Raw genomic sequence first — 27648 nt, 5'->3', positions numbered from 1 at the left:
TTTGACCGAGGATTAGCAACTCCCGATGCTAATGAAAAATTAAGAACAAGAAGTGAATTTGGCATCCTATTAACTTATTTGCTAAAATTTGAGACAAAAACTCCATATAAAAGAAATAATTGGCTTCTCTTTAAAAATAAAAAGACAATTATATGTTTACAGGTAAGATTTACATTTTAGACTAATTAAATAAATATGTATAGCATTTTACACATTTGCATAATAATGTACAATGTTGTACATATTTATTTAGAGGCAATGTGAATCTTACATAGATTTTTTTTTTTTTTTTTTGAAAAACAAACACATACACACAAGAGAGAGGAAAAGCAGTTCTAACACAAATGTTAAAATAAAATTAATTAAAGTAATAAAATAATATACCATAATTTATTGCAACTGAAAATAAGGATGTTGTGACATTTTGTTATATCTTAGATATTCTCTTCTCCAATACTCACACTTTCTATTTTTCTATGGTATGGTATCTCTAATTCTTATCATGATATAACAAAATAGCAAAACATCGCGTTCTTATCATGACATAACAAAATAGCAAAACATCACATTGGATCCTAACGTCGTGTATAATGGTAATTACTTTTGTGATTTCCAAATTGTGCGAATTTAAATGAATTGAATTGTTTGTTTGTGTGTTGGTTTGTCGTGTGCTAAGTCCCACATTAGATGTTTAGTACTTGGATCTTAGGTTGTTTGGTATAAGTTTCAGCTTTTAGCTTTTAGTTTTTATGTACAGTATTTTAAAACTTTTTTTTTTTTGCATTTTTTCACTTTTTCAAATTTTTTCAAGGTACAAGTATACTTTAACATACTTTTAGTAAAAAACTAAATAAGTTATTTCCAAACAAACATAAAGTCTCAATTGCAATTTTTTTTTAATGGGGTTTCAATTGTAACTTATAGTCATTTTGGGTTTGCAAATGTGGCTAATGTTTTTTTTTTTTTGCTAAATATAAATGTGGCTAATGTTTTTCCCGGGTTGTAACAACTATTGTATTCATCGGTAACCTAATATTTTTTTATCTAGATTTGTTTATTATCTATATTTCTTCTACAGTCAAATTAGATAGTTATAATGTTGTTGAGGTACAATTTTTCTCACATTCCACATGTCCAAATTTCATTTACCCACTCACCAAAAATACCTAAATAAGCTTCTTAAATTATTTTGGCTCCCGATTCTCAAAAAAAAAAATTATTTTGGCTCCCATAAATATTTCTCAAATCATTAGCAAAATTGGACCACAAATTAAACCATTCCCATAAAGCCCAAAATTCTTGTTGGCAAAATCCGGAAAGTCCAACAAACACATCCAAGCCTATGCCCAAAAAAAAACCATAGCAATGTTCATCAAAGCTCAAGATAATCATTTGGTAATCCATCAAAGCCAAGAGAGTAAACGCTTGACAACATCTATAGAGTCTAAACACTCAGACAATATTTATCAAAGTTCAGGGTTTTGAATTTGTGTTCGTTTGATTGGGACATTGATGATAGAGTCCATAACAGTATACAACACGTCTTCGATTTACATTCCAGGAAATTTCCAAGAAGCTAATCAGTAAACACAAAACAGTAGTACAGTTCCACTGTCCCACGAGTCTTTGCATTGCCTTTTTTACACAAAGGTACAGTGCTCCTACTTTTTATGACAACGCGCAATAGAAAATTAGAACACCACTGGCCCTACTTTTTAGCTTTTATTCTAACTTCGAAAAAAAAAAAAAAAAACCTATTTCGTTTTTCGTTTTTGACTTTTGACTGAGAATTAACAACGTCCAATGCTAATGAAAAATTAAGAACAGTGTGTGAATTTAGCATTCTGTTAACTTATTTGCTAAAATTTGAGACAAAAACTCGGAAGAAAAAAAAAAGTTTTGTTTTTAAAAAATGACAATTATATGTTGACAATGTATTATTAATGTAAGATTTACAATGTAGACTAAATAAATATGTACAACATTTTACACATTTGCATAAAAATATATAATGTTATACACATTTATTTTAGAAATAATGTAAATTTTACATTGATAGAATGATAATACAATATTGTAAACTAAGAATTTTTCTTTTAAAAATATTTATTTATTTGCTAAAAAATAGATTTAAGCAAATAAAATAGCAAAGGGTGAAAAGAAAATATCCAAAAACTAATGTGAGAAATTCTACAATGATTTGTTCTACATCGACAACAAAATATCATAATATTTTTACAACAACCAAGGTTTCAGTCTATCACAGCCTCACAGGTTAAATAAAAATTAATTAGAATAATATAATATTAAACCATAATTTACCACAACAAAAAATAAGGGTATTGACTTTCTCCAAAAAAAAAAAAGTGTTGTGACATTTTTTTTGGATCCCTAATGTTCTTTTTTTTTAATAATATAATATTACGGTATAATATAACATCACAGCTGCTAATTGCATAGTATCAAAAAACCTATAATGAGTTAGATTAGTAGATAAACTAAATTAAAGATATCTAGCTTTGTGAGTTTTTTATTTTTTGAGAATAAAAAGTTTTGTGAGTTATAAAATGTCAACATACAACTAATACATTTTTACCTTTAAAAAAAACACACGTTTAAATAAAGTAAATAGAATGTAATTCATATATATTATAAATATCATTAATATCAACACATTTTTTTTTTTCAATTTTTTGCTAGGAAATTAGTTTTGGAACCTCAGCAAGTAGTTGCATGAAAATTCGCTCCGAGTGAGGAAACAAATTTATTGGAAATCACATTGCAATGCCTGAGCAAAATGGTTATTAAATTTAGAAAAATTCTCTAAATTACGTGGGACAAACTCTTAATTAGAAAGGTTATAATTTTATATTATTGATAAAAAGTGAAGGGAAATGCTAACAAATGTCCGTTAACAATCCATATAAAAAATGTTTTTATAGAAAAAGAAAAAAAAAGTAATTAATGTTTTGACACATTTTTTCATTTCCTATAAAACTGGTGTTAAAATTTTTCAAAAACAATTTATTAACTAATGTTCTAAGGATACTCGTTAGCATAATCAAAGAGGGAAATGAAATGCTTTGAATCTGTTCTTGTGATTGGAAAATTGATAAAAGACTAAACTGGAATTAGAGACAGGGATCCAATCAGTGTGTTACGAGATGAAAAAAGAGTAGGAAAGGGATTAAATGCTTTGAAAAAGAGGCTTTTCATTCATGTATGAAAGTAAAGAAAGTTGTCCCGTGCCCATGTGGGTTCATCCTCATGTGAGGGAGAAAAAACATGCTCTGAAAGCATAATAGAGTTTTTCCAGGGATCCAATCAGTGTGTTACGAAATGAAAAAGAAGTAGGAAAGGGATTAAATGCTTTGAAAAAGAGGCTTTCATTCATGTATGTCTATGAAAGTAAAGAAAGTTGTCCCGTGCCTTTCCATTTTTGAAAGAAAGTAAAGACTACGGAGTTGAAATGAAGACAAAAACAATAATAATGCCAGCTTAATTTTCTTACTTTTCTTCTGACAACGCGCAATGCAATATACTAACCCAACGTCCTATTTCCATCAATCTCAAAGAATCTTCCTCCCAAGTCCCTACAATTTTATTTTCCTTTATGGGCTTCTTCCATTTGAGGATGGAAATTTGATATATATATATATATATATTTTTTTTTTTTTCAATGTTCTACGCGTCATTGTTTTTAGGCTGTACACTTTTTAGTCATGCTATATCAAACTTTTTTTTTTTTTTTGAAAGCAGTCATGCTATATCAAACTAGTTTCAAGTAATCTTATTTTCGGACAAGTTTTTCTTTTAGCTAGCAGCTCCTCAAATGATAATCGGTTCTCATTTTAGCTATGTCATGGAATTTATTTATTTATATTTTAAAAGTAAACATAAATACGAGAGAAAAAATGAGGTTCTAACACGAAAGTGCACAATAAACCTAAAGTTTCACTCAAATGTCATAGAATTTGGATGTGTATATGCATATCCAACAGCTCAAGTAAAATTTTTTTGGAAAATGTTAACGAATGTCCTTAAGGGATTGATTAATGATCCATTTAAAAAAAGCTTTTATGGAAAAAGAAAAAAATAATTAATGTTTTGACAGTTTTTTTCATTTCCCATGAAATCAAAACTTTCCTACAATTGATTGCTAACCAATTCCCTTGAGGCACTAGTTAGCATGAACCAACTTTTTTTTTCTTTAGTTAAAAAACAAATGTGCATTCCCAATAGTTCAAGCAATACTACTGTTTCTTTTTCATTAGCTTAAAAACAAAACAAAAAAACAAATGTGCATACCCAATAGCTCAAGTAACACTACTTTTTTGGAGGCGGTACATGGTAGATAGCTTCCAAGTATATAAACTTTTGTGTCATTATATGAATTCAAAGAATTTTTTTTTTTTAAATGTCGTCAACTGGAAAATGCCCCCTAAATATTCATATCATTAGTTATATGATCTTAACAACTGCACAACAAATTTTGTTTTATTTGATAGGAACTACACAACAATTGATCTTTGATGGGAGCAATAAAATGATGAAAATCATTCAGATTTACTCTTCAAACTCTTTGCCTCAGCATCTAAACCGTGGGGTGCATCATAAAGCACCTACTAATTTTGTCAATGACTTCATTGTTCTTGCGTCTGCAACTCGGAAAGCTTGTTCACGGTTATAGTTTAGCTTTACCCCACCAGCACCCGTTTCAATGAATCTAGCCCCATTTTCAAATATATCATTCACTGAGTAGAATTTCCATCACCCTCTTTCACCATTTCTCCACGTCACCTGTTAATATTAATATTATGCATTGTGTATGTGTTAGTACTGGTAAAATGCATTTTTATTACTTAAAAGATAATGGAAGTATTGAAATTTTACCTCTTTATTCCCTGATTTCGGTGCAATGAAGAGGTTGGCTTGACTCTTGACACTAGGATTCATGCTCCCCCCTATAGCATATTGCATCCATCCCTGGTAAATGTTGTTCACCACGTGCATATCCAAATCGAATCCTGAAAAGTTTATTTGTGTGCATTAAATAGCTGATTTAAAAAAATTACCGTAGCAACTTCATAAAGTTATGATTGATAATCATTGGTTTATTCCTACAAGTCCTTGAATGTGGTGGATCAATTACCTTGGCATCCTTTGGTTGCAATTAGGTCCAAAATGATTGTACATAACCATGACCTTCATGTTCTTGTCACGCAAGTACCCATCATCATGTTCAAGAAGCATGACCTTGTCCTAATTTTTGAACCAGTTGTTGGAGATGGTGATATCTGTAGAACCCCGAGTTACATCAAGTAGACCACCCTCACTCTTATAAAAGTGTATTATGGTCAAGCCAGACCTTTGATGCAGTAACCAATCTGATTGCATCTCCATCAACTTGACTTAATGAAACTATCTTTGAGTCTGGACCCATTACTATGCTAGGTGGTTGGGATTGGCAATGGTGGACTCGAAGACTATGAATGATTATGTTGTTTTGCTATTGATATATAAGGTATATTTTAGCACTAGATCAACTTTATAAAATAAAAATAAAAATAAAAAAATCTAATTGTAATGAACAATGTTAGGGAAAAAATCATCACAATTAGTACAACGTCATTTTTAGGTGAAATCATCAATGATATTGCTTTTATTGCATGTCAATCTCCAGCAATTATCAATCGCATTCATTTTTAAGCCAGTGATCTTTGTTTTCTTAGCAAGACTAACATTAGGAGTGGAGAGCAAAACAATGACAAGAACCAAAGCAAAGTGCCAAAGGATGGCAATGTTGATGCCTTTCAAAGCCATATTCATGTGCATGTACTAACTCAAACTCAGAGAAAATGAGGCAGGTTGTACTGATTTGCAAATAATTAGAGTGGGGAGGGATATATATATATATATATATAGAGAGAGAGAGAGAGAGAGAGAGAGAGAGAGGTGGAATGGTTAGTAATGTAAATGAGTTTGTTTTGGTGGTTTTAAAGTGGATACTGAGGAGTGTAGGACACAAAAGAAGCTACTAATAGGTATTGGTTTTGCTTACTCACCCCAATTTGAAATAGTTAGGTAGCTATAATTGTGTAGTAGCCAAGATGACAGAAAAAGTGAGTGTTTGTGTCATTGCTGGGATATAGATTACGTAAGATTTTAAACTTTCACGTATAAATTAAGATAGTAATTACAATTGGCTTCTCTCAAGTAAGGGTTTTTTTGCTAAGAGATACAATGGATGTGAACTACCTATAATAAGAACGAGTTGTTATTATACTATCGTAAATTCTAATTTATGTATTTAATTTAATTTTTTTTTTTTAAATGTGATTAGAGTGTGTGACACACATAACATGATGATATCTTTTGATTTGAAGGTGTCAACTAATCTAATTGGTTCAATCTCTCGGTATCAAATAATTAAGCTATTATAATTCTCATAACTATTTGTCTAGTTCTATTTTGTAATATATTATAAATTAATTTTATAGCATATAAGAAAACCCATCGATCTCTCTAACCGGAAAATAAGATTTTCTATTTTTATTTTTAAAATCGCTGTGCAAGTTTACAAAAACTTGTCACAATCTCACTTCGACTTCTAGAGCATTTTTATACATTTTATTTGTTGCATAATCTGTCTTAGCAACTTTTAAGTTCTCTGGCCTCAAAAATTTCATCAAGCCGCTTCAAATTCAACTTCAATTTTTACTTAGCCTCGGCCTCTTTCACAGTAACTTATCTGCTGGTGTTTAAGATTAGTGAATTTGGTGTTCTGGAGTTTGAGAGAACTGTAGGAATGCAAGCAAGCAGATCAAATGACTTCAAGTAAGTCTTCAACCCATAATCTCTAGTTATATCCCCATGGTTGGTAATGATGGCTAGAAGGATTTGAAACAGCATTTAATACTAGCATCTAACGCTAAATCAATTCTAATGGAATACGAGTTTGAGATGTATATTTTTTAATAAATTTATATTAGAATAGGTACTCTCAATCCAAACTTACATTTTCTTATAACTTAGCTTTTTCATTCTTGAGTAAGTGAATTGAAATAGACCTAAGTAGACCAAAATATTGGACTAAAATTCTATGGCTCAATAAGGGCACAACAAAAACAAATGCTACGCTTCAGCTTGAATATATAATTATTAAGATGTATTGCTATAGCTCATTTTCATCAACTTTAAGGTATGGAGATAATAAAGATGGAAAATGCTAACGAGTGCCCTTAAGGTACTGGTTAAGAATCCAATTAAAGAAAGTTTTCATAGAAAGAGAAAAAAAAATAATTAATGTTTTGATAATTTTTTTTCATTTCCCATAAAAGTCATGGAAAGAGAAAAAAAAGCAATTAATGTTTTGATAATTTTTTTCATTTCCCATAAAAGTGATTTCAAAACTTTCTTTAACTGGATTCTTAACCAGTGCCCTAAGGGCACTCATTAGCTTTATTTATTTTTAGTTTATACTCACCCAAAATGGATCGAACTAGGTGTTTATTATCTCTCTCTTAAAATTAATTAAAATGACATATGGTTCACTATGTAGGAGCGGTACTGAACCTTTCAACCTAGTCTTGAATAATGCAGTAGCATACAATTATGAATACAATGGTTTTTTTTTTTGGGTGAGTATAAACAAAATAAATAAATAAATAGTGACTTCACCCAAGGTATTCATATTACATGTATTTTTTTATTATAATTAACATTTAGGTTTAAGAATGTATATTTTCTCCAAAAATAAAAAGGTTCAAGAATGTATAAAATCATGATAGTAAAAAGTGATTATTTTATCATGATTGGTAAGTTACAATTAGTTTTGAGAATGTATAAAGACATAATACAATATTGTATACATTAATAAATTTCTCTTTTTAAGGATGAAAAGAAAATGATGATATGACCACTAATGTAACTCAACAAAAATGTAGCAATAATAAATGATAGTACCCTTTAACTATTATATATTTTTACTATATAAATTATATATAGATAAATAAGAGACTTTATTTGATATCAATTTGTCGGGATGACTACAAAATTGAAGATTTAATAACAAAGTTAGTAATTCATCCTTGAATCAAAAAAGATAATAAAATACTCAAGGAAAAAAAAAAAAAAAAAAAGAGAGAGAGAACCAAAATTTCTTTTTGACCGAGTGACAGGTGCAATTTTTAAATTTTTGAGGGAGCCTTATTTCTAATAGAATTTTTTTTATTAAAAAAAAGTTACATTCATAAAGTTCCCATCACATTCATTAACAAATTTTACAACAAATTATAGAGCATGTAAAGATTTAAATAATCCACTTGGTTTGTAGCTGTCTTCAATAAATGCTCCATGCATCCACAGCTCCACCTTTTTTTCCCCCAATGCTGGCCTTGTTAGTGAGCTATAGCCTATAGTAATTCATCAGATTTAAATATCAAAGACATGTAATTTTAATGAATAGACAGTTTTTAAAAAAATTTGCAATTTTTTTATTCCAGTAGGACCATGATTTCAGGGCAACTCAAGTGAAACATGACAATGAACTAAATTGTCACATAATATTGCTTCAACAACTATGTTGACTTGTGACTTTTTTTACTTTTTTTTTTTTATAAGTAGAATAGATCTATTAAAAAATTAAAACACTTCATGTTCATGATGATGAAACAAACAGTTCGAAAAATTATAATGCAAAGCGAAGAGAATTGTGAAACTCAAAAACAGAGGTACATCAATGTTGTGACTTGTGAGTACAACATTCATTAAACAGTCCTGTTATGTACATGAATAACAAGCAACTTACATCCATTTAGAGACATCTTACTCTGCTGCTTCCAACTTCATCTTCCTGTTAACATAATCCAGGTATCCCTGCCCAAATTGCCAGCGTATGAGACAGCTCTGAATTCAGAATAACTGCTCTGAAAATACCTTCAAACTAACTGTTCAAATATTGCATAACTATTCTCAGATTTAGTCTATTTAAGACTTCAAAAGATCTTTAAATTTTCAGAATGTTGAAAGTTCTATAAGCAAGATACCCCCAAATAATAATAATAATAATAATTACTATGGCCTGCTTTCTTACTGCCAGTGTTATTCCATCTTTTTTAGTTTCAGTAATCAATCTTAGTACATTTTAGTCACCTCTTGCCTATATTACAATTTACACATCTTTTAATATGTAAATCTCTAATCCTACCAGGTAAATCTTGAATGTATTACATTTTAAATAGACATTAATATCTAGATCTCTAATCATACCAGTTTGTTGTCTGATAGTGATAGCACATGGACGAGTACATTGTGCTTAATATAACAATTGGAGTCCATTGCATTTTACATTGATGAATTCCGTGTAAAATATGTAAAGCACAGTAACCATTTGATTTTTTGATGGAATGCATAGAAGAATGAATATTACCTGGAGTATTCCCACAGCAGCAAACTTGTCAATTATTGTCTTTGACTGGACTGGATGTAAATTCAAAGGCTTTAACAGTAATTCCACATTCTGCAAAATAGTAACATGAACTCTTAATACTCTTTGACATTTAGTAATAAGAACACAGATAACCAGATGTAAATTGAGATTGAGATGCATAAATCATTATAATTTGCCAAATCTAGCTTTTGCAGTTCATCCAACATTTCCTAGGCAAAGGCCAGGTTTCCAGTAGCTAGCTACCCAAACAATGAAATTGACATTTTCAACATTTTGGAAAGGAAAACCACAGAGCTCACATAGTAATCATAATATTAGGTTGACACTGGGTAATCCAAGTACATCATCAGATTAATTAAAAACCTTCCACATGTGCTCTGTATCTATAGCTATGTCACAATTTATACATAAGAAACTTCACTAAATCTCACAATATAGCCAAACGGACCAACCTTAGATGTAAAACTCTCATCCCAATACGTGTAGTTCAAACCTTTGAGTTTCCCCGTTTTACAGAGATCATCAATGAAAAGCTTCACTTGCACAGCCTAATCATGGTGGAAAATTAAAATGCAGTCAGGGAAAGAACAAGAATCTATATTAATTGCTCCACTTGAAAACTCACATCAGGAGCACTTCTTTGTCTGTCAAAAGGGCAGCCAACAACAAAGCCCACCAGAGAAAGTTCAGAGATCTGTACATGAACAGAAGAAGCCGTTTGTGACTCTGACTTTGGTCTGAAGATAGCTCAAACTTCAACACCACCCAACGTAAATACCCAATTTATCTAGATAGAGAACTTCTTGCAGGGAAAAAAAAAAGCCTCTTGCTACACCAAGTAGACAATACCGTTTTGTAATAGACATAACAACAAGACTCAATTTTTTATTCCATGACACTAGCACAATTGTTCAGTTTATTCGATCATAGGATACCATCTTTTGATTTAAGATGATACTACAGACAATCATTTCGATTTATAATCTTCTTCCAAATTTATAATGACAACAAAATACAATCTTATAAAAGAAAATCAACAGAAAGTACTCACCAGACTTCGAAAGTCACTAACCATTAGATCAATATTTGATTTCTTCCTTAGCAGAACACTGCAGCATCACAAAAATTGACATTTATACCATATAATAAACAAAGTTTCAATGAGAACACTAACATAAAATGGGGAAAAGAGGAGCCCTGAAGAGGGATATGCTGCTCTTTTTTTCTTTTTCTTTTTGCTAAATGAAAAAGGGGTCTCCGATGTGGACTCATTGACCCCACGCTACATAACGGCAATGGGTAATACCACCGAGGCCTTGACGGAGCTATCTCTCAAACCGCTCACCAAGTGAAGCAATAAAAAAACTCCTACCATCAAGCCACACCCCGTGGTGGTAAGAGGGATATGCTGCTCTAGTCTATAAAATTAGAGATTCAACATTCACTGACCATACCATATACCGGGTAGCCTTTAAAATGCATTGTCAAGCATGGTTTCATGGTATTATAATAAGTATAAGAAATCAGATTACCTTAGAGGTGAAGCTATCTTATTGTGAGTGTCTGAAACAGCTAGTCCAACATACTTATCACCAACATCCAGACCAAGCAAACGACCCCGTTTTACTGCTTTTGACGTGAGCAAATCCTGGAACAAGTTCAACGACTTCACGTACCTCATTACTCAACCAGACCCTTCAACAACAAAAAAACAAAACCTTTTATTTGTCACTCTGTGAAACATGTTTTACGCAAATTAAAATTACAAAAATGAACAACATGGGCAATAATATTTTTACTACCAAAATGCGAAGAAATAAACTTTTTTTTTTGTTTTGTTTTTTTAATGCATTAAGTCCAGCTTTTCGGCACAAAGTTCATTTTCATTGCAGCATTTTTACAAACAGTTTGTCTACACAGAGATCGAATGCTATTTGTGACATATTTCTACCGTGACATATTTTTTCACAAACACTTTTGGAGCAAAAAGTTAAACAGAGAGAGAGAGAGAGAGAGAGATTTCTTACAAGTGAAATTCAATGTTTCAGACGAAGTGAGTTACCGTTCAGAATGGTTTCAATGTTTCAGACGAAACTCTCAAAATGGGTACAGAGTCTACAGACCCAATTATACCAATTTATGATAAGTAGTAATTGGGGGTTACTTTTGATTTTATTTTTTTATTTTTGTCGGATGGAGTTTAACTAGATTTTTTTTTTTTAGAAGTTTTTTTTGTTAATTTAACTAGACATTTGGGAGAGAGAATATTTGAATCATGTATATTTTTGTTAAAAATACTAAGATACTAATGGAATTACAAAGCTTTTGTAAACATAGTAATTTGTTGATATCATTCAACTTCTTTTTAGACATTTAGTAGATATTTTTTTTAGTATATAATAACATTTTTTATAAAAAATTTCTTTAGGTAAAGTACGTGCCTACTACGTGGTACATGGATGCTTTTTTTTTTCTTTTTTTTTAAGAATCATCTGGATGCATTTAAATGCATTTATTTTCTTTCCATTTTTTTAGACTATAATGATTTTTTCCCTCATTTTGAAGGTTTAGAGGTATTATGATAATTTTAAACCTCTTAACATTATTTTCATCATTTTTGAATGTTTTGAGGATATTTTTTCATTTTAAATATTTGGGGTATATTTTTTTATTTTTTTATGTAAATATTTTACCCATATATATATACACACATACACATACATAATTAGATAAATAGGCTAGATTTTACCTTAAATAATTAGACTGGATTAAGTTGGGTTGGGTTTGAATCATAACTATGTTAAATGAGTAATAAATAGGTAAAAGGTATTTGAAAATCCAACCCATTCATAACCCCAAACTTATTGTTAGGACTTTGACAACGTTTTGTATTCATACCATTTTAATTGTTATTTTCTATACATTGTTGACATTGAGTAAAATGCGGAAAGTCATTTAGAAGGGATGAATGAAATTGTATGCGTTCACTAATATATAAAATTTTAATAAAATTATCAAATGCTCAGGATAAGGGGTTTAAACTTTTTATAGTCTTGGCTTAGAGCCTTGTAGGTTTGTGGAGTTGATTGGTTCTGTTTATGATGAGAACCATAGCTCAAATTCTCCTTCCCCACTTATAATAATTATATTATTTTGGGCAAATTAAAACTTATACACCTGTAGTTTGACCGAAATTTAAGTTGTCTATCTGTAATTTGACATTTTACCCACCTAAGGTTTGACCGAAATTCAAATTGCCTACTTGTGGTTTGAAATCCCTTGATAAAAGTGTTCCACTGGATCCATTTTGATCTTGTATTTTATATTTTTTTGTGTTTTTGGAAGAGAGAGACATAAAAGTGGAATAAAATTACATATTTAACCATATTTTTAACAGATGTATATTATGGAACTCTAACTAAGCTAATTTTAGGTGAGTAAAGTGTCAAATTTCAAACCACAAATAGGCAACTTAAATTTCAGTCAAACCACAGGTGCGTAAGTTGTAATTTTCCCTATTTTTTTTTAAATAAATAAAGTATTGTGGATGAGAAACTATTAATGTATACTCAATGTTCTACACTTTTCTCCTCATAAATATGAGCCTCATTTGCGGGATTCACATTATGTAAATGGAGAGCGTAGTACACCAAATATACCGAATAATTTTGTCTAGCAAAATATCAAAGAAATTATGTTCTTTTAAAAGTTTTTATTACAACACATTGATCTTTTAAGTTCAACAAGAGTATAAGAAGATAAAATAGTGAATTCTCCTGAAATCTTTAATTATGTTTGGAATTACTTATTTTTATTGGTTTATTTTGTTCAAAAATAAATAAATTCAAATAAGTACAATTGTACATAAAAAGGTCAAACTTTTAAAAGTTATATATATATATATATATATATATATAAAAGCTGATAATAAAAATAAACGAGATTTTAAACTTGTTCAAACTCAAGTCACAGCACATTCGCACCACTTAATTTCAACCACAAAGCAGCGTATATATAATAAGCTTTTTCATTTTATGGGACAATTTAATTGTTGGTGATGACAAAATATAAAAGCTTGTTAGTCTTTTTTGGGCCCATACATGTATCATGTTTTAATACATCAGTGATTAAGGGAGTGTTTGGTAGAGTAGTTTGAAAAAAGGTTGTTTGTAGTTTTTTGAAATACGTGTAGGTGAAAAAATATGTAATGTTGTTTAAAATGTAAAAATATGAATTTGAGATGAGGTACCAAACAGAACCTAAGTTTGAGTACTTTTAGGGAGTTGAGACCAGAACTATTGTCAATGAGGCATTCTATGGCCATTACCATTGTATTTCATAATGTAATGACTAATGAGTAGGTGAAATAGAATTATAAATGGTGTGAAATAGATTTTTTCTTCTAAAAATAAGTGAGCAAGGAATAAATATGCGTAAGTAGAATACACCAAAACTTGTTTAAAAAAAGTAGAATACAACAAAAATAATATTCATAATAAAAAAGAGTAAATTGATCATTTATAAGACTCATCCTGTAGTTTGTTTGAATAACTTTTGCATTAGAGACCATATTAGGCATTGAATAAAGGAATCAAGGAGAAGAAAGTTAGCAATGATGCATTCAACAGCATGACAACAAAGAGATTGCAATCCTGAGATGTTAAAGAGACACGAAAAAGAACATGGGGTAGCTTTCAGCAAGGCTAGATAAATGTAATCGGCAAGACAAGAATAGTATATTCAGCAAGATCAAAGTAAAATATTCTGCGAGGCTAAAATAATGAATTTAGCACAGATAAAAATGTTATATTCCATATTCATTTGGACATGAATTTTGTGTTCAACAACAAAAATTCCATGTTCAGTATCGTGAACGTTTTGTATTAACCAAGAAGAAAAAAAGAATTATTCATCAAGAAGAAAATCTCATATTCAGCCGCTACAGGTGAAATCCTGCATTAAGACAAAGTCACTAGCCTCAAAATTGAAAATCAAAGCACAAGGGAGGATGGGTTGGTAAGGAAAGAATAGAACTTTATATGTGCATGTCAAGGATCATATGAGAGAATGGTTTTTGAAGTTAATTAGTAGAAGAAGTGATAGAGAAAAATGTGTTTGAGGAGACACAAGGGTGAAATATGCCTTCTGATTTTTCTCTCTAATGCTCACCACTTGTGTCTCCTCGAAATTTTGTGGAAAACGAGTAAATCGTAGGAAAGGAAGAGCATAGAACAGGAAGCTCAATTTAATTTCAAATTGTGGGCCTGCTCAAAAATTTTCACATGCAGATGAGCACATGTTTATAGGACAAAATTTTCTTATTATTTCTCAAGGAGCTGAAAACAGATAATTGAGCGGAAATCATAAAAATCAATTGAATAAATTAAATGATTGATAACCATCTACTTCCAGTTTTATTGTTGTACATGGAAAAATGGGGAAAGAATTTCAAGCTCAGCACGTTTTTTTGCTGCTCTTCTGAAGGGCTTCCGATTTCGCCACCATAAGCGTTCAATCCCACTGCTAAAACTATTACTATGATCTGTAATTGAAAGCATCTTTTGCCTTGGACTAGGCTCAGCTTCTTTCAGTTTCTTTGTATGTATAGGAGAAGGTGTTTTAGGCTCTACAAACTTGACACTAATTGATCTGTCAAGGCAATAAAGGGAAAAAAGTTACTAAAGATGAAATATATATATATATATATATATATTGAAACAGATATTATGGTCCAAAAAGATGACAGAAGTAATATATAATTTCTTCTCTCCCTCAAATTTTATAAAAAAATCTACTCATAATTTATCACCAACAGAATAAAAGACAATCTGGCAAGATTTTATCACTCCCAGCACTTTCCTCCCAATAATAATCATTTAAAGAGAGATTTTCATTTTATCATATGTCCTTTAAATGCTCGTTTGGAAGAGATTATCCCATAAACCATCATCAAACATGCATTTTCAGCTCTGTATTTTGTGCGTACTGACTAAATTACATTCCCAAACCCAAAATAAGTCCTCAAGCAAACAGCAAAATACAATATATATGCAATTACAATTTACATGCAAGGAATTTTTTCTTAACTTAAAGCTTACCTATCAAGATCAACTGAAGGTGTTGCAGACAAGTCTTGTTGTTGAGGCTTACAAGCAGGACAGATGTAGACCTTTGGTGTGGAAACTAAGTTAATGCAATCAAAATGGTACCACTCATCACATTGATCACAAGCAATCATTTTTCTCTGATCATATGGCTTTCGACAAATACAATAAAGCATACTTCGTTCTCGTAGTAACTGCACCAACCAAACACTGGCTGATCAATGAAATGCCAAGGCAAATATTTTTCTTTTTCCTTTTTCAAGTAACACAAAGATAAATAGTTTTTTGTGTGTGTGTGTGTGTGTGTGTTTGTGGGGGGTGGGGGGGTTGGGGGGGTGTTATCTCTGTACCTTAATTTCCTTCTCCAAGTAAAAAGGCAAATTTTCACCTTCCATGATAAGTTCAAAAACTTTATCTAAACTAAGAACTCCAGAATCAGTTGCAACCTGTATATAAAACAAAAGAGCCAATGAGAGAGAGTGAGAGAGCAAGAGAGAGTGAGTATGAGAAATTTATAGACCTTCCTGGCACGTTCTGCCCACTGCAAGCCAATACGCTTCACTTCCGTAAGTCTTTGCCTATAGTAATCTTCAGGTGGAATGCTCATAGAAAGACCCTGCCACACATTCTTGATTTAGTTCATCATCTATATCACAGTATAGCAAAATTGCTTTTGTCAAGAAATAAAATTTTAAATCAAGTTCTGTCAAACAAATACAAATTTCAAAGAGAGATTTTCTAAATCCCAGAAAGTGTCTTCTCTGTCCAGCTCACTTTTGAGGAAGGTTAATTAATGCACTGACACTTCGGGTCATATTTGTTCTTTCAAAGATCTTCAAATCAATTAGTGCTGCAACCTTCTTTACAAGGAGTAATTAATATTGAACTCTTGAATTATGGGAAGGGCCTATTTAGAACAGATGTAATTGGATTAAAAAGCACCCCAAGTGGAAATAAGCCAATAATAAAAATGCAGCCCTTCAACAAAAAAGTATTTGTAACCAAATTTCAGTCTTACAGCAACATTGTCTTCAACAAATTCTTCTCAACAAACTGAAAACCCAGATAACCTAAGTAATACCACAGCAACCCAATGATATCTTATAGCAATACTCGAGCATCTATAATAGATGGATTGCTAAACAATTACTGAGAGCTATAGAAGAACTAAGAGTGAAAAAAGGATTTGCCTGGATTGACTGCCCATACCAACCACCTCTAGTATCTAACTGTACCTCCGACACCTTATAAGGGGTTGTAACTGGTCCTCACTACTTACCCAAAAAGGGAAGATAGTCCTCACAAACCCAAATCAATCATTATTCCCCAACCCTGGCCAAGCCTCCTCTCCACTTTCTATATGTTTTTGTTTATGTTTCTTCCCTAAAAAAAAGAATTTTTAGTCCCTTCATAGAATTAGAGACACAAAGCAGAAGGCAGTAGACATGCAACACATCATGAATTTTGTAGGGGCAACATAGGCATTAAATCATATTAGGTTCTTGTGGAAATGGTTTTCTGTCTTTTTTCATCTGTCTTTATTTAGTATTTCTCAAGAACTGACAAATATTGATTTAAATAATCAATGGATACTCTTGGAAGATGCTATCCCCATGCAAACCATCCCACTCGTATAACTACCCCAAGTGAGAAAGTGCTAGAGAATTCAAAAGCAAATAATCCATATTAAGAATGTAGAATAGTCCCAAAAGACAAGTAAACAAGTACTAATAGTTGATAAAACACACCTCTTTCAAATGCTGCTGAATCTGTTGGATCGTGGGCTTTTGTAAACCCCCTAATAACCTATTGACTTTGAATCTCCAAGAGTATCTTGTTAATGCCAGCTCAAGGCTGTGATTAGCTTGATGATCATAAAGACCTGCCACTTCAATGGCCTGTGCAATAAAACAATTTCCAATAAGGAAGAATGTACAAATATGTGGCTAAATAACAGTTAACACTAAAAGATAACAGTTTTATTAGATTGGAAGCTATATTACATTTTTTGCTAACTAACAAAATTCATAGCACTAAAATGTTAAAGCCAATTATGCACTAAGGAAATGTGTCAAATCCAGCAGAGAGAAATCAATCCAGGTTCTCAATAAAAAGAGTACAATACAACAACCAAATGCTTCTACAGCATAATATACCAACAGTAAATAATGCTAGCCTTGGCAAGTACCTTAAGAGCAGTAGTTAATTTTTCAGAGACCACACCGAGATCTTTATCAAAATAAGCTAAAGCAAAATTGACTATTTCTGTCAAGAAAGTTCTGCATGCCTGAGCTTGATCCACAAGCTGTTCCAATACATCTCTTTCCTCAATCCTGTAGAAAGCATCAGCAGTTATCAATAAAACAAAACATTCACGTGCAGGAATTTGATAACCCATCATATAATATTCAATAAAAACCCAATCAAAAGCACGTGCCAAATTCAGTGAACCATTTATTTTTGCCACTGTCAAATACCCATAGTAGTTATGTAAGTGCAATTAGATAAGCATGAGGTAAAACAATCCATGAGCCTAACAAGAGAGGCAAAAACCAAAAGTACACAACCGGAAGAAAACCAAAAGGCAAACATAAGGTGGACCAGGCTAGCCATTCTTGGTTAACATAAGAATCAATTGAAGAAGAAGAGAAGATACCCAGTTTACAGGGCACACCCTCAAGCTCCGTTGTGGTTGCTAACCAACCTGCTCAGCTTTAGGAGTACCTTGAAATCAAGCTAACGTAGAAGTCTATTAGCAAAAATTCAAGTCATATGTAGTAGCAGTAATTCCAATCCTGAAAGGGTATTGTTATTAAACAGGCTGGTGACAAACTGCTAGACATCAGTGTCTGTCATAGAATTTCACAACCCAAGGTCTCAGCTATCCCACTTCTGTGATTGCTCAGCCATACTACGTAGTTCTCTAGCCTTAGCTGCTAGCACTGAATCAGTTTGAATAGAAAAGAATCTCCATCCAAAACCCAGATCAGTTCTTGCTATTCCTACTACTGCCACCTTAGTTTTAGAATCAAATGATCCAGCACAGTTAAACTGTTTATAATGTGGGGGAGGAAAAGTAAAAAAGCAAAGGAATTTGAATTACACAGCAAGGAAGAAGACTATAATTTTATATCATGCGCATTCAGCATCATAAGAAATTCCAAAAATCTTCTAAAGATGCATCAGTTTTGCCAATTTTTTTAACAAGGGGAAAAAAAATCAAGTATTACCTAATAATTTATGAAATTAAAAATATTACAGAAATTGAAAAGTAGTTCTCATCAATAGTGCAACATATTACCACAAAGAAAAGTCTTTAGCATCAGATAGAAGTTCAACAAGCATTTGTAATTCAGGACGCTTCCCTCCCAATCTCTGTACCAAGCAAAGATGTGAGACAGAGCATACAAGCTTCTTATGGAAAACACATTGAAGAAATAAAGTAATACCATAGGACCGCCTTTATTTTGAAAAATTGATCCACCCTCCAAAATTTGGCAATAACAACATATATACTCTTCGGCATGATTTGAATCTATTGTCGTTGGTCCTAGGCACCGCAAATGATAGCTGTTCATATGAAAGATATCTAGAACATGTGAAACCAGAATATAAAAAGTAAAGCAAAGAAAACAAAAAGTTGTGAAAGGTAGAAGTAGAACAACAATTAAATTTTTTGGGATGTTCATTAGCAGATTAATTGGTAGGCAAGGGAAAAAAGAGGGGCAAGGAGGAATCTACAGAACAATGGTGAAGTCTAGAAGCTTAAAATTCCTCAAATAAAGATCAGATGACTACAGGATAAAATTGAGATTGGAATAACAACCTACTATGCAGATGATATATTATTGACTGTGGTTTCTCAACCTTGATAAACAGAGTAAAAAAGTGAAACACCAACATAATAGTAGAAAATACCTTACCAGTACTTGCATGTAGAACAAGTAAGAAGCGCCAGGTCATCATTATCATTGGAGCAGCAGACACATAAGTTTCTGGTTTTACAGGGGCATGACGTGTCATATATATACAAAGATCTATCTAGAGTCTGCTTTATCTGTACAATGATATTATTAAACGGACATTGTGAGTTGTGACTAAACCATCAATGAATTTTAGAAATTAAAACATCAAAATTGTATGAGAAAATGGATAAGATCGACAGATTGAAACCTTTCGTAAAGCATCAAGCAAAGAATTGTTCTCTCCAATCACATCTATGCAGCGCTGCACCCACTTCTCAACCCTTTCAACTTTACATAAGACCATATCGAGTTCTGAGCAACTAAAAGCAACAGCATTTCCAAGTTCCTGCGGATAGCACACAAAATTAGCCAACGAAAGAAGTCATTAATATCAGTAGCATATTGAAAGTATAGCTTAAAACAAGTGAAGCTGCCAAAGGATTTCCAACACAGGTTAGAAAGATAATTTCTTGTAAACATAAAATCAAAAGCAACAAATCCTTTCAGCCATATTGTGAGTCTAACGAAAGTAAGGAAGCACTAAAATCAAAAGATTATTATTATTTTTTTTTTTATTATAATAAAATAAAAAATAAATAAAACAATAAGATGGGAAATGATGACATCATTCCCCAGAATTATAGTTAGTAGAAACCCAGAGCATCAAATCCTTTCAGCCACATCGTGAGACTAATCAACGATAGTAAGGAACAATAAAATCAAAAAGAAATATAAGACAATAAGATGGGAAATGATGACATCATTCCCCAGAATTATAGTAACTAGCAACCCAGAAGTCCAATGAAATACTACTGCTCATTGGAGGAAACAGAACTCCATGCACAACAAGAGTTCATAGTTATGGACACAACACAACATGACATGAGACAAGGCAACACGGCAACTATTGAAAAACTAGGACATGACACTGCAGGGCTACAGCAATTAATTTATATTTTTAGTTTTTTACGTATATTTTATATTTTAAGCATATTTTATGTTAATAAGTGATCATATTTAAAATATTGTAACTAAAATTCGTAATAATAATTAGTGATAATACTTATCAAAAAAAATAATAATAATTAGTGATAATAATTTATGTTTTGGGTGCTAAACATTATTCCCTATTGCCTTCCAGCTTTGTTTGACCAACAGAATTGGAAACAAAAAGCATTAATTAAAATCAGTCAGCCTGGTTCTCATACATTAATTCATTAACAACAAGCATTTTTTGAGGTTCGTATCAGTGGGGAAGTGAAAAGCATTAATTAATAAAATGAAAAGCCTCACAAACATCCCTTAGCAAAAGCAAATTAAAACAAGAAGAAGACAGAAAAAAATTGAGGACAACAGCAAATGGCAAGGGCAGATCAGCTAAGACCAGCACCAATGCGGAGCTAGCAGTGCTAATGGACTGAGAGAAGTGCCAATGGGCTGAGACAAGTGCCAATGGGCCAAGACCAACACTGATGGGCTTCACTGGTGTGCAGATGGAGGACAACAGGAACCAAATCAAGAGAGAGCATTGAAGAACCAAGACCAGAGGTGATGGCCCGTTCTGCTCAAAAATCCCACCTTTTTTTCCATCTTTTTATCATTTTTTTTTTATCACCATGTCGTAACTGTGTCCCAGTCATGTCTTGACCATGTCCAAAATAAAAATAAAAATAATTTTTTTTTCATGGACACCGACTGTTGTCTCCGACACAGACACTGAGCTTTTAGTCGTGTCCATGCACCTCTACTAATTGTAAGCAGGTCTGGGCAACTCATGTAGCATTATGATATATGCATGGCTAAAGCTTTCTTGTGCCAATTTGACTAAGAAAGAAAGAAAGTATTCCTATGCAACCTTAATTCCAACAGAAGCATGAAAAAGTTACAAAGACAGATTGACGTAGTACATGTACCCTCTCTTTTTTTGATTAAGTAAAATACATGTACCTTTTTTTTGTATAAGAAAAAAAATTATTAACAGAAGAGCGTGAAGGGACACAACCCTAGTACACAGGATGTACACAAAGGAGAAACCCAAAAAAAAAAAAATGTTTATCCATGAACTCTAGAAAGTCCAAGGTAAAGAAAGTGTGAGAAGTCAGAGTCCAGTCGTATAGAGTCCTCAAAAATAAAAAATTCCAACTTTAGCATGTGTAACTCATTTCCCTCGAAGCAACAGGATCTTCTAGAATAATTATATTGACCAACATAAAAGAAAATATTTTGGAAATACAAAATTGACATTACCAATAGAAAAGGTAAAGCAATCTATGGTAAACACTAACTTAGTCTATATAGAACTTATTGATATTTTAACAAATTAGCATGCAGGCCCATCAATATACTGATGAACATGAAAAATTGCAACATGTGACTATTATACAGATTCAAAAAAATGGAAAAAGAATATAAGTGGCTTTATTGATGGCAATATAAGTAATCAAACTTTTACAAACACATGCCCACACACAGCATACCTTGAGCTCTAGCATTTGAGACCAAGATCGATGCTCAAGCTTTAGATTGAAAAACTGAAGCACTTGTTCTTGCCACAGCCTACATGTACAGTTACAATGTAATAAGAATCAAGTAATGTTAAATAAACATATAATCAAGAGAAATATTCCCAAAGCTTGGTTAACCCAAAATTGTTCATCAATCTTAGAGAATAATTTGCACAAATATACACAATTAAATATGACAAGAAACTTCATCTAGGTTTGCAGCAGGGCATAGGCAAAGAGACCATGAAAAAACTACAAGGAGAACTTTAAAAAATAAAATTAAAAAACTGCATTTGTAAAGAAACTATAACGGGGGAGAACAAAGAGACACGAGTGAATGGATAAAAATGAGAGAATAGATTTCAGACTCCTATAGGCACCATTTGTTAGTAAGCACAAGTTGCAACTTTCAAGTAGATACATAATCTGCAATGGTTGATTGATTAACATTTGAACTTTTTATGGCAAGAAGACACTTCATCAGAGCATAGAGTTACAAATCTAAAAGTATGCTTGAAATTAATGCTCAATATAAAAATGTGCAAATTTACACCTGGGTGTGTTTTAATGCTACAAACCCAAGTGATAAATTTTAATTAAGAATGGTAAAAATAACAAAATGAAGACAAATAAAATAAAATAATCAGTGGACTCACTTATGTTTCTGGATAGAATTTTCAAGTTGACCAACCATCACTGGAAAGGAGACATTGGTATTCTGCAAGTAGAAGACCCTAAAAATAAATCCTATATAACAAATAAACTTTAAACTATTGGATAAAATTAATGCTAAGTATTCCATTTATAAAGTTCTGGAAGTAGATTCTTGAAAATGTGAAGAGGCAATACAACCAGCAAGCAAATACCTCAGCAAGAATTTCTTCAACATCACTCAAATTGCATCTTTTGAAACCGCGTGGCACAGAGATTGCCTCTGCGGCTTTCTTAAACCATTTAATGCCAACAATCAACGAGCTGCATAAAGGACCAGAGGCACGTGAATGGGGAAGTTGCTCTACAGACTCCATCAAGCTCTCAACATCCTACAATATAAAATGTGAATAAATCCCTTCATTAAAATGCACCACTCAGTAAAACATCTAAGAACTGGTTAGAGATGCATGCTTTGAATATTTGTGAATAAATCCCTTCATTAAAATGCACCACTCAGTAAAACATCTAAGAACTGGTTAGAGATGCATGCTTTGAATATTTGGAATCTGGTACCCTCATGTCTAATCTTGATTATGTGGAGGAAGCGTAATAGTTGCATTTTTTAGGGTAAGGAGCATTCGAGGATCAGCTCATAGCATTATTTACTGGCACTTTGTTTGACTATTAACAAGCTAGGGCATTCAGGTCTAGTTGTTTCTAGATTCTCTTCTTGTTTGTACAGTTTGCTTTTCTTTTTCTTTTTCTTTTTTCTCAGTATATATTCTTTTTTTTGCTACTTCATTCTCCATGCACGAAGTGACCTTGCTTAATAAACTTTTTTCTTAATTATCGAAAAAAAATATATATATCTAAGAACAATCTTCTAAAACTTAACTAAACCTTAATCCAATTGAATTGCATTAAAAATGAAAATACTTCAATTTTTTTTTTTTTTGACAACTTACGCATCCAGTGGGTTTTGAACCTAAGAACCTCACCCTCCGCCTTGCTCTTACAAGAGGTGGTGGTGCATTTGAGCTAGAGCTCATAGGGCATTAAAACACTTGAATTATCTCACATAAGCAAGAAATAGCTAAAACCACAATAAAATTTTGGAAATCACAACTATTCCAAGGAAATTTGATCGATATGCAAAGGGGAAAGGAAACCAAGTACAAATTTTCAGCATTAAAAACCAAAATTGACTAATACAAGCAGAAGGATGAGGATACTAAAGCAAAATTAATACCCAGTTGATTCAAAAATTTCTCTGTATTTATACTTCACTTCTTTTTTTTAAAGTACCAAATTGTTAATCTTACTCTTGTTTTTTATATGCAATTTTTATTTTATATTAGCATAAGGGTATTTGGTAATCTTGTCATGTCACTCTAATATAATATGTACTAAAGAGAGGAACTAATTGAGTTAAATTATATGAGTTAACAACATGTTACATTTGGCGTAATTTTTTTCTTAATGTTAGATTTGGTTTAATCCTTCCTAATTTTTCTTTTTCTTTTTTCTTTTTTTTGATAAGTAATAAAGATGTATATTCAAAAAAACTACCTCATGCATAACAGCATAAGGCATATCAAATATTACAGAAAGAGAAGAAAAAAACAAAGAGAATACTAATTACAAAAGAGAGAACTACGAAACATAGGGAGAGAATCACTAGAGGTGAGTCCCCAAGCCCTAGTCCAATTGAAAAGGGAGCCACTGAAAGAAGCAAGCAACTGGCCGTCAGTGCTTTCCATGTTTTCGCTCTCCCCAAATACACCACATTAAGCACAACAGAACCAAATTCCAAATGCTAGACGAATGCCTTCCCAACCAATTCCACCAACCAAAAAGAAGTATCTACAACCGATTTTGGCAAGACCCACGAAATCCCAAAAGATCTAAAAACTAAACTCCACAACCGATAAGCCTTTCCACAATGAAGTAGCAAAGGATCCACCGTCTCCCCATTACAACGACACATAATACACCAGTCAACAAAATCAAACCCTTAACCCATACGAATCTTGTCCCAAACGGCGGTCCAAACAAAGAAAGAAACACGCCGAGGGGCCTTAACCTTCCAAATACCTTTCCAAGGAAAGATAATGGGCAAGGGACCTCATAGTTTATTATAAAACGAGCGGATATCAAAATCTCCATTCTTCGTCAACTTCCATCTCATATGGTTTCCAATCTCAGTTAGAGGTAAATTAAAAACCAAAGTATGAAGAAATTCATCCACAACACCCATCTCCCAATCATTTGGTCTCCAAATGAAACGAACATCCCAACTTCTCCGTTTCTCTATCCCCAACCGTTCAAGACAAGAGGCCACACAGGCTGCTTTATTGGAAGCAATCCCAAACACAACCGGAAAGGTCAGTTGGAGTGGTGAATCCCCACACCACCGATCTGTCCAAAACTTCACTCTATCCCCCAGCCCTACCTCAAACTAAATATTTTTGCTGAAAACCTCCCAACCCATCCAAAACTTCTCCACAACCCCCCCCCCCCCCCCAACTCTTCCCCTAACTTCAAAGCTACAACTCTTCTCTAGAGCCTTGTCTTCTCAACCCCAAACCGCCATAACCATTTCCCTAGTAAGGCTTTATTAAAAGTAGTTAATTTTCTTACTCCTAACCCACTATTTTCCATAGGTGCACACACCTTATCCCATCCCACCAAATGTGTCTTGGAATCCCCCCACAAGAAATCCCTTTGCGACTTCTCAATTTTATTAGCCACATGTGTAGGGATAGTGAAAAGAGATAAAAAGTAAGTAGGAAGGCTAGATAACATACTCTTAAGCAACGTCAGTCATCCACCTTTTGACAAATACAGCTTCTTCCACCCAGCCAACTTACACTCTATTTTCTCCAATATAGGATTTCAAATAGTAGGGGCCTTGCCCCCAATGGCATACCAAGATAGGTCATAGGCAATGACCCAATCCTACAACCCAAAATCCCTGCCAAAGCATGGACATTATGAACCTCCCCAATGGGAACCATCTCACTCTTCAAAACATTAACCTTTGATCCTAACATAGCCTGGAAACAAAGTAGTAGCATCCAAACATGTAAAATCTGCTCCATATCTGCATCACAAAACAAAATTGTATCATCCACAAATAAAAGATGCGATACACATTCCCCTCCACCCTGCCTACCATCTGCCCTAAAAGCATGAAGTAAACCAGCACCTTCAACTCTTTTCATCATCCTACTAAAAACCTCCGTCATAACCAAAAACAACATAGGAAATAGCGAGTCCCCTTGTCTTAGTCCCCTCGAGCTTCCAAAAAAGTCAACTGGAGACCCATTAACCAAGACAGAGAATTGAATTGTAGATATACAAGTATGGATTCACCTAAACCACTTCAACACAAATCCCATTCTCTTTAGCAAATCTAAAAGAGCCTCCCAATTCACATGATCATAGGCTTCTCAATATCCAGCTTACAAATAACCCTCGGAATCTTACTCTTCACCCGACTATCAACACACTCACTAGCAATAAGAACTGAATCAAGTATCTGTCTACCACCCACAAAACTATTCTGAGACTCAAATATCAGCTGATCCAAAACCTCTTTCAAGCGATTTTTTCAAGCGATTCACCAAAACCTTAGCCAAGATCTTATACACACTTCCCACCAAGCTAATAGGTCTGAAGTCTCGAATATTGGAGGCACCATTCTTCTTAGGGATTAAAGTTATGAAAATTGCATTAAGAGATTTTTCAAACTTGCCATGTTGATAAAACTCTTCAAAAACAGTTAAAACATCACTTTCTACAACTCTCCAACAATGGTCGTAGAAGGCTATAGAGAAACCATCAAGAGCTGGAGCTTTATCTCCTTCTAGCTCTTTGACAACTCGAAGAATCTCCTTCTTTTCAAACCTCCGTTCAAGCCATTGCCTCTCCAACCCCTCAATCTAATCAAACTCCAAGCCTTCCACAAAAGGCCTCCACTCCACTGTCTCCTTATACAATTTTTATAAAACTGTACTACTTGGTAAATGACCCCATCCACCTCAAATTTTTTTTCCAATTAACCTTAAATATCAAACAATTTTGTTAGCTGTCACGGTTCAAAATAATCTGGAAAACTAGCATCTCGAGTTTCTAAGTCTCGATTTGTCAGTTGTGGTATATGATGTGGAAAAAAATCCACGTGGAACTCAAGTTTTTAAGACTTGAGTTCCACCATTTTATTTACCCTTCTTCTTCTTCCTCCTCGTTGCTGAAGACGAGATCATCCACCCAGTCGCTGAAGATCAGATCATCCACCAGGGTTCTTCTCCAACCAGATCGCCCACCCAGCACCAAATCGTCTTCTTCGACGCTACAGATCTCCAACCAGATCGTCTTCTTCGGCGCTGCATTCTTCTTCAGGTTTGTTCTGCTTCAAGTCCGACAAAAATCAAGTATCGAAGACTCGGTTTTGCTTTTTAGAACTCAAGTCTTCTAGACTCGAGATCTATGTGGCTAAATTGCTCCACAGCAGCAGTAGAACTCGAGTTTGAAAGCCTCGATTTTCGTCATCGATCTCGAGTTTTTAAAACTCAAGATGCTAGTTTCCAGAATTCTTTCCAACATATGTTAACTTATTATATTTTTCCCCTCACTGTGCTAATCTGCAAAATCCCTCCATCCACCTCCAACATACTAATATGATTATACCATCTCCAAGAATTAGCTATCTTGTGGAAGAATTTAGTATTGTTGTCTCCTTTCTTAATGCAAAGCATTCTCAATTTCTGTCTCCATGAGATTTCTTCCAAAGAAAGAAGGTTCTCCATTTGAGATCTCACCACAACCCTCTCACTTATCTCCATTTCAAAACGGCCAAACACTCCATCCTTAGCATCTAATAATTTCAAGGCCTCCAATAATTCTTTCTTTTGACGACTTACATTTCCAAACTTGCTACGGTTCCACTGAATAATGTCTCCTTTCAG

General features: G+C 32.9%; 2 protein-coding genes and 1 pseudogene across 7 annotated transcripts; all 3 read right to left on the bottom strand.

Moving 5' to 3' along the window:
- Nucleotides 1-4611: 4611 nt before the first annotated feature.
- LOC115970572 lies at nucleotides 4612-5823 on the bottom strand (annotated as a pseudogene).
- Nucleotides 5824-8382: 2559 nt separating this feature from the next.
- LOC115971305 (putative pre-16S rRNA nuclease) lies at nucleotides 8383-11642 on the bottom strand. 6 transcript variants are annotated; one of them, XM_031091145.1, is made up of 8 exons: nucleotides 11514-11637; nucleotides 10984-11146; nucleotides 10503-10560; nucleotides 10077-10145; nucleotides 9904-9999; nucleotides 9431-9520; nucleotides 8810-8877; nucleotides 8383-8414 (listed from the first exon to the last, which is right to left on the bottom strand). In XM_031091145.1, exons 2-7 carry the CDS (start codon nucleotides 11130-11132, stop codon nucleotides 8827-8829), a joined length of 513 nt encoding a protein of 170 aa, XP_030947005.1. In that variant the 5' UTR covers nucleotides 11133-11146; nucleotides 11514-11637; the 3' UTR covers nucleotides 8383-8414; nucleotides 8810-8826. The 6 variants fall into 6 exon arrangements, with proteins under 6 accessions (XP_030947005.1, XP_030947004.1, XP_030947006.1 ...); XM_031091144.1 differs by having other exon boundaries at nucleotides 11479-11633; XM_031091146.1 differs by having other exon boundaries at nucleotides 10524-10560; nucleotides 11479-11633.
- Nucleotides 11643-14716: 3074 nt separating this feature from the next.
- LOC115971303 lies at nucleotides 14717-23085 on the bottom strand. The gene is made up of 13 exons (XM_031091139.1): nucleotides 22891-23085; nucleotides 22681-22742; nucleotides 21998-22076; nucleotides 19729-19866; nucleotides 19479-19612; nucleotides 19005-19125; nucleotides 18857-18930; nucleotides 17744-17888; nucleotides 17304-17453; nucleotides 16076-16171; nucleotides 15906-16001; nucleotides 15550-15749; nucleotides 14717-15100 (listed from the first exon to the last, which is right to left on the bottom strand). Exons 1-13 carry the CDS (start codon nucleotides 23050-23052, stop codon nucleotides 14866-14868), a joined length of 1692 nt encoding a protein of 563 aa, XP_030946999.1. The 5' UTR covers nucleotides 23053-23085; the 3' UTR covers nucleotides 14717-14865.
- Between the last annotated feature and the right edge of the window lie 4563 nt (nucleotides 23086-27648).

Source organism: Quercus lobata, chromosome 12 (genome assembly GCF_001633185.2).
Source record: "Quercus lobata isolate SW786 chromosome 12, ValleyOak3.0 Primary Assembly, whole genome shotgun sequence".
Classification (NCBI taxonomy): domain Eukaryota; kingdom Viridiplantae; phylum Streptophyta; class Magnoliopsida; order Fagales; family Fagaceae; genus Quercus; species Quercus lobata.
This window is presented reverse-complemented; position numbering and strand designations above follow the sequence as displayed.